Here is an 18632-nt window from a genome sequence, read left to right on the forward strand (position 1 = left end):
TTCACCTTTCGGTTGTGTTTGATTTCCTCAACAGTGTGCTCCCCGATTTGTGAAAAATACATCTTTCCCTGGGGCCAATTCTACCTGGCCAGGAAAAAATCCCTGCAATGCACACTCTGTCCTGGGTTTGAGGGTCGGCGTGCACGACCTGCCATGCTCAGATTCTGTCTCTTGTCAAAACTAGAGAACCTTCCACCCCGAAGGTGTGGCCACGACACAGGCTAGGAGTTCCTGAGTTAATTCGGAATCAGTTGCCTGCTGATTACCAGAAGTCTACGCAGTTTTCTCTACCAAGATCTAAAAGTCTTTCCATCAATTACTTTAAGATTCTGCCTTTAGCTAACTGCGTTGAAACCTGCCAAAATAAAGTAAGCGTTTTGAAATGTGATGTAACAAAGAACCCGTATTCTGGCAAAGGGAGGCAGATCGATTAATGGGTTGTAAGTAAAAGCACAAAATTAAATGTGCCCAGTTTGGGCCTCGGGTCTGAGAGGTTGCATGTTCCGACACCATGACGGGGACTTCACAATGCTGGGTTTTACTTCAAGTCTAGAATTTTACAACCACTGAGCTAAACAGACCTCCCCGAGATCATCTTCACGCAATACACACATTTTAAAAAGAGGAAACTGAGTCACAGAGGTTGTCCTTGGGTCTCTGTGCCTCTGAGTCTTGTTTTCCTTATCCCTAAACAGAGCAGGAGAATGTCTAAATCTCACCTAGACGGCTCAGGGTCCTCCCAGATGGCAAAAGTGAGGAGGCTGTGTCGGAAAGATCCTCTTCACGGACCGAGAGAAAAAAAGTGGGCCCTGGGGCACCTGGGTGGCTCAGTGGTTTCAGCCTCTGCCTTCGGCTCAGGTCATGGTCTCAGGGTCCTGGGATCGAGCCCCGCATCGAGCTCTCTGCTCAGTGGGGAGCCTGTTTCTCCCTCTCTCTCTGCCTGCCTCTCTGCCTACTTGTGACCTCTCTCTCTGTCAAATAAATAAATAAAATATTTAAAAAAAAAAAGTGGGCCCTGTCTCAAGCAAACAGCATGTATAACCTGAACCCCAAACCCCACCGGTCCAAGACTTCGAGATTCTCATCCAGAAAAGAATTCTCTGTTTAAATGCTCTCACCATGACGTCCATTTTTTGGTACATAACCCTCGAAGGCTTTTACATTTTCATTTGGTTTACCCAAAACAAGTGTTATACTTTTCAAAACCACATAAAACCGTTTTAACTTTTTTAAAAAAATTCTTCTTAAGTAGGCTCCACACCCAATGTAGGGCTCAAATTAATGACCCTGAGATCAAGAGTCATGTGCCCCATGGACAGAGCCTGCCAGGCACCCCCACGTAAAACCATTTTAAACTGTTTGAATTTTTTACTGCATGTATGAGTTAGTTTTTCACACACACACATACACACACACCACGAAACAAACACAGAACTGGTCACTATTTTTTTTTTTAAAGCAAAGGAAATGAAATTCCAAGGGCCCCTAAGAAATCGTAAGTACCAAGAAGGCCAGAATTCTGTATGATACTTCTTTATGGATTCCCCCAGGGAAGTAGGCCAGCATTTTGTTTTAGCCTCTGTACACATAACCGATAATGCAATTTTGAAGTAAATCAATAAAATCTATTTTTTAGGTAAGATGCATGCATATTTTAACAGACCCTTGACGCCTGGTGTTCCCAAGGCCCGCATACTCTTAATAGAGTGACAGAGGGAAGGCAAGAAGTGCTGATGGGATTTTTAGCTTCTTCAAGAATGACAAGCAAGAACACCAGCCTTACTCAAGTGCAATTCACTTCTATTCAGACTGCAGAGAGCAGTAAGTGTGAAGGTGTTTGAATTTAAGCCCCAGACGTAAGGCGTGCAATACAGTTGCTTCCGAGTGAATTTCGAACGTGTGAGCCTTTATAAACAGACAGGTGCAAAGCCTTGGAGCACTCGACTTCAGGGCCGGGCCTGTGTCAGGCTCATCAGGAGCAGAAAGCCGGAGGCACGGTGCGTGTGCGTGAGACTTCTGCACAGCTCTTGCATGTGGAAGCGGCGGGGTGGGATCGGGAGAGACCAGCCTTCCAACCACATTCCCTCCTGGTAAAAAAGCCACGGCTCATTTGCATCATCTAAATGGCTAAGTGATTTTCAGCGTGCAATCCCAAACAACTTCCTTTGCATTTTGTTTTTAACCACAGGGAGGGCTTCTGAATTCCGGTCCAAGGGCTGTGGGGCTTCCACCAGCGAGGAGCGGCAGGGGGACCCGAAAGCCGGGAGAGTGAACAAAGCAGCCTGTTTCAGGCTTCCCTGGGCTGTCACCTCTGCCCGCACAGTATCACCCACAGTCACTTCTCTGCGGGAGGAAAAAACGAGCTGCACAAGGCACAAAAGGTTTAACTCTGGGGAAAGGCAGGGCAGAAAAAAAAGAAAAAGAAAAAAAAAATCTCAGTGTGCGACTGAGGGCCAGGGATTGGTTGCATGCCTGGAAGGCTGAATGTGCAATTTCAAATCGGTAGGCGTGAGTGGGTGTGCAAGCGTGTGTGAGGGTGAGTGTGTGAGTGTGAGCACTTGAGTGCGAGCATTGTGAGTGCAAACACGTAAGAGTGAATGACTGTGAGTGATCGTGTATGAGCACGAACCCCAGGATGTGTGAGTGTGAGAATCTGAGTATGCACGTGAGCATGTGAGGCTTGTGAGCATGAACACGAGGGGGCAAGGTTGAATGCGACTGTGTGAGCAGGTAAGTGTGTCTAAGCGGTGTGAGCGTGAGCGGTGAAGGTGTGAGTGTGAGCACAAACAGGGGGAGTTGTGAGTGAGCACATGTGAGTGAAACAGCTGAGGGCATGTGTGAGTATAAGCATGTGTGAGCACGTGGAAGCATGACTGGGTGAGGGCATGTGTGTATGAGCGGGTGTGAGCGCGAACACGTGGGGGTGTGTGAGGGTGAGCACATGTGACTGTGGAACGGCTGAGGGTGTGTGAGTTTAAGCATGTGTGAGCACGTGGAAGCGTGACTGGGTGAGGGCATGTGCGTGTGAGCACGAACATGTGGGGCGTGTGTGAGGGTGAGCATGTGTGAGTGTGGAACGGCTGAGGGTATGTGTGAGCTCTGAGTGTGAACACGTGGGGGCACGTGTGCGTGTAAGCACGTGTGAGCACGGAGTGACTGAGGGTGTGTGCGTGTGAGCACGTGTGGGTGTGAACAGGCTGAGGACATGTGTGTGAACGCTGTGAGCATGAATGCGTGAGGGCGTGTGTGCATGTGAGCACTTGTGAGATTGAACGTGTGGGGGCACGTGTGAGTGTGAGCACGTGTGAGCCATGTGCGCATGAGCCAGTGAGGCCGCGCGTACCTGCAGCGCAGCCGCACGCACAGGAGCAGCCGGGTTGGAGAAGAGCAAGTGCGGCGGCAGGGGCGACCCTCAGCACCCCGCGCGGGTTGGTCTACAGAGCGCGCCGCGGCGTGCAGCCAGAAGACCGAGTCAATCAAGATGTCAGGCCTTCTGTAGACCAAATATCATTATCAGGTAATCAAGGGATTTTTGACCCAATGAGCAGAAGTTTTGGTGTCACAGATAAGGCTCCACTATAACAAGCTGTACAAGAAAAAGAAAACTTGGCTTATCATGCAAGCACTCAACCAACAGCCGAAAAGTCCCTAGGATCCCATAATTTCCACTTGGTTACCCACCCTTCCCCCACGCGCGCACCCCCTCTGCCTCACGTGACTCAGAGTGAAGCTGCCCGGGATTTTTCCCTGGCTCTACTCTGAGGGTGTTTGAAAACCTGTGTAAAGGGGCGAGGGAGAGTGGACAACAGGCAGGCCTCATTTCTTTGTTATTTTTATTTATTTTTAAACAAGGAGCTTGAACGCAGGACCCTGAGATCAGGACCTGAGCTGAGATCCAGAGCCAGAGGTTTCACCCGCTGAGCCCCCCAGGTGCCCCGCAGCCCTCATTTCTACCCGCAGACCTGAGAACATCGCTCAGCCATCTGGCCTCTCAATTGGCATCCCTCCAGCAAATGAAAAAAGAAAAAAAAAAAAAACCCAGCACCTGTCCTTATTGATCTCCCCTTTAACTGACTTCCAGACAACAGCCCTTTTCAAAGGTTGGGACACAGAAGCTGCTTTGAGAGACAGCCAATAGGAGCTGCTAATCCACCCCTAGAAAAGCCGAATGGAAAGCTGGAGAACGAGTTAAAGCCACTTGGCCGTGCCAGTGACGCGCCAGGGATTTAAAAGCAAACGGGATGAGTAGAACCGGGGACTGCCCTCTTCAGCAGGCCTGTAATTGTGGGCACGAAGGCAGAGAGACGTGAGCCACACCTGCATCTAGAAGCATGTCCATCCCATCCCAGGTGCACCGTTCCTCCCCCCACGCCGGTATGCCTGTGCCCACAGCCCTATCCCGTCACAAAACACCAGACTGATCAGGGCCAGATTTTGCATACACATTTGCCTCCCCTTCATCAGCAGAAAACAGAGTCTCATGAACAGGAATGCTCAGTGTTCAAAATTCAGACTGTGATTACTAAAGTGAGAGTCCGAGAGGGACAGGCTTTGAGGTCCAAAATACCTTCGAGAAGGATGCTAAGTAGAAACGTAAAGTTCTGAGCAGCTGCGGTTGGAGTTACTGCGGTAAGACGCATAGTATTTGATACTCAAGATGAAGTCAGAAGGCTACTTGCTGCAGTAAAATGCAGACTTTCCCCCAGCGTAGCACCAGAACCCCTCCCCTTGCACACTGAACTAGGAAATTCCCCGTACTCTGGAAAAGTAAGAGAAAGTCCAGACCTTTTCAGAAGTGTTAGCTTCAGCTCTTAACGTCTTCCGTAAGACACTCTGATTCTCCTAAGAGTGAAAACAGCTTGGGACTGAGATTAACTATGTAACAGAAATAAACTCCCATCTCCTGCCAGGGCCAGAGCAAGATGTCAGTATGACCAATCAAAACAAATGTGGCTCACGTGGCTGGGCTAGGGGTCCTGGGATCAAGCCCCATGTGCTATTCCCTGCTCAGTGGGAAGTCTGCTTCTCTCTCTCCCTCTGCTCCTACCTACCCCCTCCCCGCTCGTGTGCGTGCTCTCTCTCCCTTTCTCTCTCAAATAAAGAAAAAGTCTTAAAACAAATGCACTTGAAAACATACCTGGAATTACCTACACCAGCCAGCAAGCAGTTGCATCGGGAACTCTAGCTTGGGCAATATAACCAAATGTAACATTCTATTATTTTTGAAAACTGCATAACTCAAAGCATGGTTTTGTTTTAATTCATACCATCAAACTGTATCTAAGTTACACGGATCCCACAAATATCGTGCTGTCCTGTTCACCCAGGACACCCGGCCCCAGCACAGCCCCAGGATTTGGAGCCTGTCATAGAATCCCATGGCTTGTTTTCTTGGCCCATGAGTAGAAGCCGAGGTAATTCCATGACCTTGTCAGTCTTCTTCTGCCCCAAGGTATCACAGAATTGTATTTCACCTGATCAAAAGCTATACTCAGTAGCTCTGTTCATTATCTCCGGGGACTCGGGGAATTTCTGGTAACGTTCATGAACGTTGTCTCCCTGAGAAAGGAGTGGTGACCTGCCAGAAATGTACCTTAAATATTGTTTTTTAAGATGTACATAGAAGTCGCAAGTGAAGTGACTGACTCACTGTCCGAGCTACCGAATACACGGCCAGGGCTAGACCACCTCCCCAGCAAACACACCAGGAGAGGATGGTGAAGTTATGACCGGCCCAGGGCCCTGATTGGAGTCTTCGTGACTCAGGAGAGAGTAACACAACAGGGGCGTGCAAACGAGTTGACAGAAAATCTCAGAACGAAACTTACCACTCTGGGCTTCTGCTGGTCCAAGGTATGCAGGAAGGCAGAGTTGGGGTCCAAGCAGCGCTCGGGGTCACTGGAGATGTCCTCCTCCGAGTCTTCATAGGAGGAGGAGAAGCCGGTGGAGGAGGCAGATGAAGAGGACAGTTTCCTCAGGGGCAGGCTACCCTGAGGGCTCCCCTGGGCCTCCTCCAAGTTCCCGTCCTCCTGGGCACCCATGTCTGTGATGATGACAGCTGGTATACTGCTGGGGCTGCAGGCCTCTCTCGGGGAGGTCTTATCCTTCTGATCTGGGGAGAGCAGCTCCAGGCTGGGGTGGGCAGCTCTGTCCCGCTGGGGGCTTCCCCAAGTGCCCTCCGACTGCACCCCTGTGCCACACGTCCAGGCCAGCTGGGCTGCCTCCATGGGGCCCAGCCAAGCCCCAGAGCTCCCAGGCTGCACCCCCAGCCTGTCCGCAGGAAGGCACGGTGGTTCTTTCCGCTCTTTCACGGCTTCCCAGGAAGGCGAAGTCTCCAGCATTCCCCCAGAGGGAATTCCTGCCTTCACTTCCTGTGTCCCTGGTTGTGCTAAGCAACTGCCCCCAAGCAAGCCTTGCATTGTCAGAGACCCTTCATCCACTCCTCTGGAGCTCGGTGGAGGCTCCCTGACCATGGGGGCCCCACCCTGGGTCACCTCTGGCTTTACGGAGCCCAGGTCTAGAGGTAACCTGACCCGGTTGGGGCCCTCAGAAAGCTCCGAGCTTTGCGGATTCACAGTCCTGTCCTCTGGCCTTCTGTCTTCAGGCACCCCAGGGCCCCCCAGGCCACCAGGCAGATCTCCTTTCCCCACCTTCCCAGGGGTCTCTCCGTTTTGGGGCCCTTCCCTCTCTGGGACTGGGCTTGTCTCGCTGCCCAGAAGCTGCCCCTGTCTCTGCACCAGAGATTCCGGGGGGTACACACCACCGAGTTCTCGGGCCCTCTCAGGCCCCTCAGTGAGGTCAGGGTCGTGTGGATGGTGTGGCCCACTGGATGTGGCTCTCGCTGTCCCCTCTGTGGCTATCCCTAAGTTCACGTGGATCAGCCCCAGTGGGGAAGCTTGGCAGCTGCGCGTTTGGGAAGGCAGAGAGATGGTCTTGTCGATTTCCACAGCTCTGGGCAAGCAGTGGGGTCTGGCAGGGGTCCCCTTCTCCATTCTTGCAGAAGCCGCTGCACCTTGAGCCCCTGGTCCTGACCGGACGGCGGGGCCCGGGAAAGGTGCCACCCCCTCGTCGCCCTCTGAGAGGCACAGGCCCAGCGCCCTTCCTCTCCGGCGGGAGGAGCCGGCCTCTGCAGTCTCTGGACATTGCTCCCCCCACGACTTTGTCCTCCGTTCCTCACTCTGAGCCAGGGTCCTCCCTGGGGGCTGACTGCTGCTGCGGAGGGGGCAGGGAGAGGGAGAACGAGCCCTGCCCAGGCGCGGGCTGCGGGGCACTTGGACGGCGGAGCTCTGAGCCTGGATGTGCGCTTCGAACATATCCACTTTCTGGTTCACCTGCACATTCTGCAACTCGCGCTGTAGGATTCGCAGCTTCCTCTGGGTCTCCTCCGGCCCCGGAGGGGAGTGGGATCCTGCGGTCACCACCTGCTGCCGGTCCCCTCGAGCGCTGCCCGCCCAACTCGGGCTGCCCACGCTGCTGCTGCCGCCGCCGCTCAGCCTGCGCCGGCCGCCCCGCCAGCCCCCGGGGCTCCCGGGCTCCTCCGGAGACAACGACTCGGCGGGGGGAAAGAGGAAAGAGGCGCCTCTCCCGGGGCTGAAAACGCTGCCGGGGCTCAGCGCGGCCCTCCCCGGCGGCGGGGGCGTCTCGCTGCTGCTGGGCCGGGGGCCGCCGCTCTTCACCTGCTCGGCGCTATTCATGATCACCAGGCTGTTGAGGGCATAGCAGTACACAGCCATAGTACTGGGTCCGCCGCGCTGCCCGCCGCCGCGGCTCCCGAGCGGACTCCGCCGCCGGAGCCTCCTCCTCGCGCGGCTCCCGGCTCAGCCCCGGAGGCCCGGCGGCCGCGGCTGGGCGCGCCGAGGCGGTGGCATGGCCTGGGCTGCGGGCGGGGGGGCAACACCGAGGGCTCAGCCCCGGCCCAAAGCTCCATACACGACAGCGCCGCTGTGGAGACACAAGGAGGAGAGTCAGGACCCCGGAGGGCGGGGGAGGGGGGCGGTCGAGGAGGGGTGCCGGGGGTGGGGGGGAGTGGCGGGAGTAGGGGCGGGGCGGCCCGCTCGCGGACGCCGGGTCTGTCGGGGGTCCGGGGCCACTGGACCTCTCAGGACCGGAGTACGCTGCTCGGCGCGGACACCAGCGCAGCGGCGGGTGTGCGTTTCCCGTGTGCGCTCCCACCCCTCACCCCCAGGGTGTGATGCGCTTGGAGGTCCCTGCAGAGTCCAAAATCTAAGACTCCTCTTAAAGCCACGCGGCGGGCGGGGGCCCACGTACGGCTACTTGGTTCCTAAGTGTGCTGCGTGCGGGCGCGGCTGACTCGGATGTCCCCGAGGGTGCGGACACCGCATCCACCGTCTGCGAGTCTGCTCCGGCCGAGCAAACCCTGCTCTAAAGGGGAGGAAGGGCAGCCCGCCCCTGAGGCGCAGCATCTGCCGCTCCACCCTCTCTGGTCTCAGGGACCCTGGCGGGGGAAACCTGAGCGGGACCTGCCTCCCCAGCCGCTACCTGCGCGGGGCTGCGGGAGGACGCCTGCGCGCCGGCCGTTTACCTCCCCGTCCCGAGCTCGGGGTGGGTCCCTTGGCCTACCGAGGCCTGGGCGCGCGGCGGGGCCGCAGCCGAGGGATTTTTCAGCACTGGCCTTGTCGCCTGTCCCCAAACAAGTGTGTTTTGTGAGTGTGGGCGCGCCTGCGCGCGCCCGGAGCCGAGGCGCTGCACGTCCCCTGTACCGGAACCAGTATTCGTCGCCCTGTCGTCGCCCCCCGCGGAGGCGTGTGTGTGTGTGTGAGCGCGTACGGGGAGCCAAGCCTCCGCACCCCCTGTGCCCGAAGATGCGGATGCCTCTGAGGCACCAGGGGGCCCGCGCGCCTGCCGCCCGGCTCGGCACCCCGCCCCGGCCCGCGCTCCGAACGCCGGGCGCTGCGGCCGAGGGCCGGGCTTGTCCGCATCCTAGGCAGCCTCGCCCGGCGCCAGGCCAGCGGCTTTGCCGCCCGAGCCGGGGACGCCCGGCGCTCGCACGGAAGGCGGCGGGGCCGGCGGCCCGGAAGGCGAGCCGGTGGGACGCCCCGAACCCGTCCCTCCTCCCCTCCCCACGCCTCGGCTCCCGCCGCCCTCCCGGCTCACACTCCGTCCGCTTCCCCGCTTCCCACCTCTGCGTCTTTCTAGAACCCGGAACGCCCAGGTTGGCTCCGCGGCAGGGGAGGGGAGGGAGGGCTTGGAGGCGAGAGCAGTAAAAAAGCCGCCAAACTTACCTGCAATTTCTCAGCTGCCCGGACCCAAGCAGACTATATGGCCCAGGGACGCAGACCTCGTAAGAACAAGATGGCTTGAAAAGTGAAAAAGCTCAGGATCGACCTCCCCAGCGAGCTCTGGAAGACAAAAAAGGGGAGCGCGAACGCTGGGGGAGAGCTCCCGGGCTGGGGCCGGCGATCGCGCGGAGGCTCCGCCGGCCGGCCCCGCACGCCCTTCAGCGCCGTGCAGACACTACCCCTGTCAGTGTCTGCTCTGGCTACTTCAGTGTTTGTTCAATGTGCGATTTAAAAAAAAAAAAAAAAAAAATGGGGGGTGGGGTGGGGTGGGGTGGGGAGTAGGGAGGCGGGAGGAGGGAGAAAGGCGGGGGCTTGGGGGAGGAAAGCAGGAAGGAAGTTGTGAGCCCGTCTGGGGTTGAACTCAGCGGAACAAGTTTTTCTTTTCTTTCTTTCTTTTTTTTTTTTTCTATTGCTTGGCAAGACCGAGAAAGGGAAACACTTAAAAAAAAAAAAAAGTTTCCATTGTTAGCTAACAACAACAAAAAAAAGCCTTTTGACTTCTGCGGGTTAAAAGATATACGATCCATTTTCCACCCTTTCCCCGAGCCTTGCTGATGTCTTGCTTATTTTTGAAAAATGTTTTTAATAAAGTTTTGAGTGTGCATTTAGACAAAGCAAATCGTAGGGACGTTTTTAGCATTGAAGACTAGCTCAAATCCGATATCAATGTGATGTGTGTTCTCACACATATGCAAATTCAAAAAAGGTAGTTTGTGGGCACCCCCCCAACTCTGCAGATTTTAAATATGCATCACATAGTATTTTGGAAGATTGTTGGGCTGTGAGCTGTTGATGGTTTTGCAGAGCAATTACTAGTCGTAGAAACATGCCTGGACTTTGCAGGCTTCTCTTTTACTAAAGGTGCACAGCAAATGGGACGCTGACATAGTTTTGCATGTAATGCTCAGTTATTTTAAGAAAAAGGATAGTCCCGAAGCTAAGAAAGCCTGAGACGCTTTGCTCAGTCTCTTCTAGCTGGATCAGTTTTGAGAGCCATCAGCAAAAAAAAAAAAAAAAAGGGGGGGGGGGAGATAGGTGCATCAGTCAGGAATCCCAGGTGGGGAAGCCCAGCCCATTTGAGCTCTGGTGCCACTGGTGTGTTTTTCATAATTCCCTAAATCCTAAACCACAGCATTTAGTACAAAGAGGGAAAACACAGCTGCCAGGCTCAGGAGATTTAAAAATCTAGAACCCGAATTGGTCCTTATATTTCTATTAGCTAAAATTTAGATGGAAACTTTGACTTTGTTTGTAGCAAATGCCTCTCTTGCCTGTTTATGGAACAATACCGTTCCAGTGAGCAAAACAGCCTGCAGCTCAATCAGGGAAAGACTCGTGTCAAATCTGAAACCAAGAGATATTTTAGCTAAGAGCTTCTGGGAATCAGACGCTTCGAGTCCTTTCTAATTTTTTTCCAAATACGCCATGAAAGTATGGAGCCTTGTTACTCTCCCACCCACAGCTGGGCTAAATAAAAGGAACCTAGACTGTATTCAGGTGTTGACTTGGGATCTGGGCAGTTGCTAAGGCAGTGGTGCCAGGCCAACCCTTGACCCTAATTTGGTTCCATAGTGGCTAGTTCCTAAAGGATCTGCTAGTTCCCAGGAGACCCATTCTATGGGCTTGGTTCCTGACTATTCTACAAGAAGCAAACACCATGTCCAGTGTCATGGTGGAAGCAACAGGAGGACCAAGCAGTGCGCACTGTGAACGTGGAAATTTAGCTTCCCAGTCCCTGGGAAATCTCACTGTCACCTCACCGCTAGATATCATCAGTCTTTCCCAGAACTGAGAAATTCGGGCTTCCAGGACCTACAATTAGCCTGAAGAATTTTTGCTTGAGAGGGAGCCAACAGCTGGTCAGAGGTGGCACGCAGAAGGAATTCCTGCTTTGGGCTGGAGGTAGAGCCAAACAACAATTCTTCCGGTCCAAAATTCTAACTGTGCTACCAAGAGCATGAGGGACTGGGGAAAAGATGGAGCAAAACGCGTATCTGGAAGTCAGCATGGCTGGCTTGCTTCCCACAGCAGAATCTGGTTGTCTTCCACGATTTTAAATGAACGTAGGGGAGAAAAAAAACATACAGCAAGTCTTAGAAGTCACGCACTGTTCACATTGTAATCTTCAGAACAACCCTATGAGCTAGATACTATGATTATCCTTATTTTACACCTGAAGGAAGTAAGGCACAGTAATCTCATCCCACCCCCACCCCCCGCCAAATCCCATAGCTGGCAAGTTGCAAAGGCTTGAGTTCAAACCTGTGCAGTCGGGATCTAGCATCCGTGCTTGTGACTAATTTCTCCATATTCTGTACTAAAGACCCACCATTGTAGATATCGTTAGGGAAAGTTTGCCTAGCTGTCTGGGGTTTCCATCTTCCCACGTTTGAAATGGAATTTTATTTATTTATTTATTTGCATTCTTACTTATTTGTTTTATTTATTTATTTATTTATTTTATTAACATACAATGTATTATTTGTTTCAGGGGTACAGAAATGGAATTTTAGTATATGCGCTGCCGAAGTGAGCACCAGAAATGGAATTTTAAAAATCATAGCCATGAAACTAAGAACAGAAAGGCAATTTCATCAGTTTGACAAAGGGCATCTATGACAAAAACCTACAGCTAGCATATACTTAGTGGCGAAAGGCTGAACTGGCTTCATAGGACCAGGAGCAGGTAAGGGTGTCCATGCTTGCCGCTCCTATTCAGTACGGTACTGGGAGCCCTCTTCAGAGCAGTTAGATGAGAAACAGAAATAAAAGGCTTCAGATTGGAAAGAAAGAAGCAATATTCTAGGTACAGTTCATAACGATTGTCTATGCAGAAAATCCTATGGAGTCCACCCCAAAGCTTTAGGTGAGGTTAGCAAGTGTATTGGTTTTCTGGGGCTGTGGTAACAAAGTACCAGGGCCCGAGTGGTATAAACAAAGAAATGTACTGGTTCACAATCCTGGAAGCAAGAAGTCTGAATGAGGGTGGTGGCAAGTCTGGCTTCTTCTGAGGCCTCCATCCTTGGCCATCCTCTCTGTGTGTCCATGTCCCACTCTCCACTTCTGATGAGGCTGCCAGTCATATTGGATTAGGGCCCACTCAATTTTAACTAAATTACCTCTTTAAAGACCCTACCTCCAAATACAGAGACATTCTGAGGTACTAGGAATTAGAAGGTCAACACATTTTTTAAAAATTTCATTTATTTATTTGACAGAGAGATAGCACAAGGAGGCAGACCGGCAGGCAGAGGGAAAGGGAGAAGCAGGCTCTCCTCTGAGCAGGAAGCCTGACATGGGGCTCGACCCCAGGATCCTGGGATCATGACCTGAGCTGAAGGCAGTTGCTTAACCGACTGCGCCACCCAGGCATGCCGGGATGCATTAATTTCAACACATAAATTTTGAGGGCATATAATTCACCCAATAACAGCCAGGTTGCGGGATATAAGATCAATAGGTCAAAATCAATTGTAGGTCTATAGATTAGCTATGAATGATCAGAAATCAAAATTTAAAAGAATAATATTTATAATAGCTTCAGGAACTATGAAATACACAGGTGTCACCATAAGAGTAGGGGTGTAAGACAGTAGAATGAAATCTACAGAATACCACTGATGAAATTCAAATGGAAAGATACCCTGCGTGCATCAGCCAAAGACTCGGTATTGTTACGATGTCAGTTTTCCCCAAATTAGTCTGCAGAATCAGTACAATCCTGATCAATATCATTCCAGAGGATTTTTTTTAATTGTTGTAGAAACTGACAAGCTGATTTTAGGTTTCAGAGGGAAATACGAAGGATCTGGATTCACTGGAACAGCTTTGGAAAAAACCAGAGTGAAAGGACTTCCACTTTCAGATTTCAGGAATTACTATAAAGCTGTAATTACCAAGACAGCATGGTATTGGCATAAAGTTAGACAAATAGATAAACGTGACAGAATACACAGTCCAGAAATAGACGGATATGTATAGGGAGGATTGGTTTTTGATACAGGTACACAAAAGTGGAGAAAGGAATCTTTTGACAAATAGTGCTGTAACAACTGGATATCTCTATGAGATTCAATCCATATCTTGTATCATCTACAGAAATTGACTCAAATTGACTCACAGGTCTAAGTGTAAAACCTAAAACCATAAAACTTTTATAAGGAAACATAAGAGAAAATCTTTGGGACCTTAGTTGAACAAATATGTCTTGGATATGACATCAAAACATGTTCCTTAAAAAAAAAAAAAGCTGACAGGTTGGACTACATTAAAATTAGATGTTCTTCTGAAACCAACGAAAAGACAAGCTACAGAGTGGGAGACAATATATGCAAAGTGTATATTTTAAGATTTGTTTATTTATTTGAGAGAGAGAAAGAGAACAAACAGGGAAAGAGGTAGAGGGAGAGAGAATCCCTAAGCAGACTTCGCGGAGAGTCTCCAACCTCCACTCAAGGGCCCCAACCCAGGACCCTGAGATCATGACCTGAGCTGAAATAGAGAGTCAGCTGCGCAACTGATGGAGCCACCCACAATGCCCTGCAAAGTGTGCACTTTTGATTAAAGGTGTAGTATGTAGAATATATAAAGAACTCTTAAAACTCAATAATCAGAGAAGGTAAAAAATGGGCAGAAATTTGGGCTGACACTTTCTTTAAGGGCATATGAAAGTGGCAAATATGCATTGAAAAGATACTCAGCATCAGTAGTCAGCAGGGAAATGTGATTTAAACCACAACGAAATATCCTTACACACCTATTTGAAAAATGTATCTGGTTATGATGTAGGGGAAGTGAGTTCTCATATGCTGCTAATGGGAATATCAATGACATCGCCACTTTGGAACACAGATGGACAGTTTCTTCAAAAGCTAAACATACAGAGAGACCTGGGAGGCTCAGTCGGTTAAGCATCCAACTCTTGATTTTAGCTCAGGTCATGATCTTGGGGTTGTGAGATCAAGCCCCAAGTCTGGCTCTGAGCTCAGCAAGAGTCAGCTTGAGAGTCAGTCTCTCTCTCTCTCTCTCTCTGCCTCTGTTCCTTTCCCAACTTGCCTGTGTGCATGTGCGCTTTTTCTCTATCAAAATAAATAAAATCTTAAAAAAAAAAATAAAAAAGCTAAACAGATACTATTTCACTCCTAGGTATTTACTCTAGAGAAATGAAAGCATATGTCCAGGGGCCCCTGGCTGGCTCAGTCAGTAGAGTGTGCAACTCCCCATCTTGGGGTTGTAAGTTGAAGCCCCACACTGGGTGCAGAAATTACTTAAAAATAAAATCTTAAAAAAAAAAAAAGAATACAGACATATAAAGGTTTGTACACAAATATTCACAACAGCTTTATTTGGATTGGCCAAAAAGTGAGAAACAGCCCAAATGTCCATCAACACGTGAATGGATGAACAGACTGTGGTACCTCTATGCGGGGAATCCTACTTATCAACAGAAAGAAACCAGCCATCGACAGACACACAGCATGGATGAGTCTCAACAGGGTCACGTGAGTAAAAGAAGCTAGACAAAATGGAGCACCTCTGTACAATTCCGTCTGTAGAAAATTCTAGAAAACACCGGCAAATCTATAGTGATGGAAAGCAGATTGGGAGATGGGGAAGGCAGAGGGGCACAAGGAAACTTTGGGAGGTGATGCCAAGTTCACCATGTTGGTGGTGGGGGTGATTTCACAAGTGAAAACTATCAGATCCTACAGCGTTGAACGTGTGCACTTGATGGCATGTGAATTACAATTCGACCAGTATGGTTCTTAAAAAACATAGCTGCAGATAGGTACAGCCCTCCATTTGGCTGTTATGGGCCCTATTTTAGTACCAAGCACAGTGTCAGGCACAAAATGTTCTTAGTGGGTAAAATGTTAAATGCTTCATTCAGTGATGCTCTCATAAAATTTTATGGGCTAACTCTGCGTTCCACTTTCCCATCATCTGTAACTCTGTAAAACTATCTGATGCACTGTGTGATAATCTTCATCTCCCCACCTTTGTTCCCTTCCAGACAGTGAGCTCTTCAAGGAAAGGGCCCCAATCTATGTATCTCTCCAGCCTTAGGTTTTAGCCTCACACAGAGTCGATCTATATATGTTTATCAAATCAAAACAATAGATGAATCAAGCAATCAAATAATTGTGCAAAAAAACCCAAAAACCCAACAAAACGAACCAACCAAACAAACAAAACCAAGGAATCAGCACCACCAGGAAAGCAGCCCAAGGCCTGTCCACCATGGAGCTTGGCTGGTGGGAACAGGCAGGAGAAGGGTCTTCCCTTTACCTGTACTCCTTGCTTGAAATCTTAGTTCCAAAGTTCCCAAAAGCCCATTAGCCCAAGGCATGGCTGCGGCCGAGTTGTGTCCCTAAGAGAGGTCACCACACCTTCTCCCATCCACCACAGTCTGAACGTGACCAAGGCCACACACAAGGAAGGGTCCTCATATCGCCTTTCAGCCCGCCCGGCCCTCTGGAAACGTCTTTACTTTTCCCTCACCTTCCCCTTGATCTGGGTAAAGCAGCCAATAATTCATCCGTACCTTCATGTACTGGCCTGTTGAGTGTGAGCTCTGCATCAGTCCCGTGGGCTCCTAGGGATGGTGTGGTGAGGCCCCTCCCTGCCCCCAGCCCAGGGGGAGAACCCTGAGACCATTAAGAGCTGGCTGTGCCCTCCTGGGTGTTGCTGCCAAGGAGAGGTGAGGAAGGCAGCTCTGTTAGATCTGAGGTTCTTATAGGCTCCCCCATATACCACTGCTGTGTGTCCTGAGGCAAGTACCAGAAACTTTCTGAGCCCTGGTTTGGAGTTCTGTACATGGCAAGGATTATAACACCCAATGCACAGTGTTCTTATGAGGATCCAAGAGCAATGCACGGGTAAGCGCTCCAGAAGATACGCTTTCTTAAAAAGTAGTGCTCAACCCCTTAGCATCTCGTACCAAGAAAGATCCAAGACTTAGTGGATCTAAGAATCTGTCTAACGCGTGCAGGGATCCAATAAAACGCTGGTTCTACAATGAGCTTCCTCTGCACTCAGAGACCTCCCTTCCTATGTCAACACCACTCTTATCCCTGTCACCAGGTGGGGGGCTCTGGGGGCCCTCTGAGCATTTTCTCTCTGCTCTAACTTCCAAAACTCTGAAGTCTGATGACATCCAGATGGCTATGCCCACACTCATAAAACAACACAAGAGATGTCTGTTCACGGCCCGCAGGCCCTTCCAAGTGGGTCCGTCTGCCCTGCTCCCTAGTTAGAAATGCTGGTATCAAAGGGCCACTCTGGGCTTCTCGCTTATTAGGCTGGGGTGCACAGGGGTCCCACCGACAGCAAGCCACAGGCTGGCTGATGGCCAGGCTTGAAAACATGGGGGCTCTCCTGGGACTTGGGAGTCCTTACTCTAAGAACCCAGCAGAAAGATCAAGAGATCGGCCTTATAAACGGGAGTTGAGATGGAAGGACCAGGAATGAGCAAAGGGTGTCTGGGTGAGCACAGACATACACGGAACAGTCATGTCCCCACAAGAAAACCCACAGCAGCTGGAGCAGCCATGGGCCGGGAGAGGCAGAGTGTCACCTGACTTGCAGGGGGCCTCCCAGATCCCATTCCCAGGAGGCTGGCAGGCTCTGTGTCTGCCCCAGATTATGTGAGCTGCAGATGGGGTGTTTCTGTGAACAACCCTTCTCTTAGCCACTTAGTACCTTGCCTTACACATCAGTATTTTATTCACGAGTAAGTCCTTGGTGTTTAAAAAAATACTATGTTTAAAAAGATGACCTTATTATTTTTAAAAATATTTTATTTATTTATTTGACACAGAGAGACAGAGAGCACAAGCAGGGGGAGCAGCAGAAGGAGGAGAAGTAGGATCCCTGCCTAGCAGAGATCCCGCTGCGGGACTCCATCCCAGGACCCGGGGATCATGACTGAGCCGAAGGTAGACACTTAATAACTGAGCCACCCAGGCAAACCTTGGCATTATTTATTTTAAATGCATACACCCAGAGTCTTGCTGCCCTTTGCCACTACCAATCCATGACTGAATCTGGAAGGGCAAAAGGCAAATGGCAAATGTTATGCTTCTAGGTTGACATGAAGAAGAAAGACTTTCTTTTCTTTTTTTTTAAGAGAGAGCACATGAGTGAGCACAGGTGGTGGGACAGGCACAGGGGGAGAGAATCTCACGCGGACTCCATGCCGAACACAGAGCCTGCCTGACATGGGGCTCAATCTCACGACCCTGAGATCACAACCTGATATCAAGAGTCAATGTTTAACTGACTGAGCCACCCAGGAGCCAGGAAGAAAGATTTTATTGTAACACCCGCAGTCCTAGCTTGTGTCTTCCAGAGCACACACATAGTACTGGGGTTTCCCCCTATAATGCATATTCTTCGTTCATTCCTTCTTCTTACGTTTACTAAACACCCCCTCCTCATTACGTGCTCTGTTGGAATTTACCACTTTTTGTCTCCTTCCCTTGGAGGCAGGGAATAATAAAGTCTTACCCCAATTTGCATCTGCAGTGCCCGATGTAAAGAAGGCTGATAAATATTTCTTTTTCTCTTCTTTTAAAGATTTTATTTACTCATCTGACAGAGAGAGAGAGAGAGAGAGCGTGCACAAGGAGGGGGAGAGGCAGAGGGAGAAGGAGAAGCAGACTTCCCAGTGAGCCGAGATCCCAATGTGGAACTTGATCCCAGGACCCTGAGATCATGACCTTAGCTGAAGGAAGGAGAGTAACCGACTGAGCCCCCCAGGTGCCCCGATAAGTATTTCTTGAATGATTGATATCTGCAACTCAGGCAAGGGGAACAAGCAAAGGATTTTTTAAGTCTCCTAAATCCGGATGTTCAGACTGGGGCTGAGAAGGGGCCAACATGCTGACTGGAAACACACAAGATAACGAAAGGTGTCCTCCGTCCCCGTGTAGACACTGAAACAGTGCTCTCCTTTCAAACTGACTCCTCAACCACTCGGATAACAGATTTCTGCGCAGTTCTCCAAGCCCGGAGACCCCAAAAGCCATGGATCAGCCATTATCTGAACCAGTGATTTTTATGTACATACATTTTTTTTCATAGTCTGGAATCAACCATGAACTGATAAGAGAGATTGAAAAGATGTTCTCCTGCTTTTCGTATCTAAATGTGAACATGGCCAAGCCCAACCCTCGTGTGGAAACGTGGTGTCAACAGCTCCGTTAAACTGAAATCGAGTCACTCGTGGTTGAGAGGTTGGCTGCATGGTTTTCGCTGCACACGTCCATTCTCCAGGGATCCCCCCACCCCACATGCCGGGCCGTCTGTGACTTAAGGCTGGTCTTCCTGTAA

At 50.6% G+C, this 18632-nt stretch overlaps 1 protein-coding gene and 1 pseudogene across 1 annotated transcript in view; one reads left to right on the plus strand and one right to left on the minus strand.

The window, feature by feature from the left end:
• ITPKB (inositol-trisphosphate 3-kinase B) overlaps window positions 1-9497 on the minus strand; it is an 87782-nt gene extending 78285 nt beyond the window's left edge. Inside the window, exons 1-2 of the mRNA XM_045982815.1 lie at window positions 9243-9497; window positions 5829-7941 (exon numbers count right to left, since the gene is read on the minus strand). Of these exons, the coding sequence (XP_045838771.1) occupies window positions 5829-7733 (1905 nt within the window). The 5' untranslated portion in view covers window positions 7734-7941; window positions 9243-9497. The remainder of the gene's footprint in view (window positions 1-5828; window positions 7942-9242) is intronic.
• LOC123927611 overlaps window positions 8823-18632 on the plus strand; it is an 88810-nt pseudogene continuing 79000 nt past the window's right edge.

The sequence above is a fragment of the Meles meles genome, chromosome 17, assembly GCF_922984935.1.
Source record: "Meles meles chromosome 17, mMelMel3.1 paternal haplotype, whole genome shotgun sequence".
NCBI classification, from domain to species: domain Eukaryota; kingdom Metazoa; phylum Chordata; class Mammalia; order Carnivora; family Mustelidae; genus Meles; species Meles meles.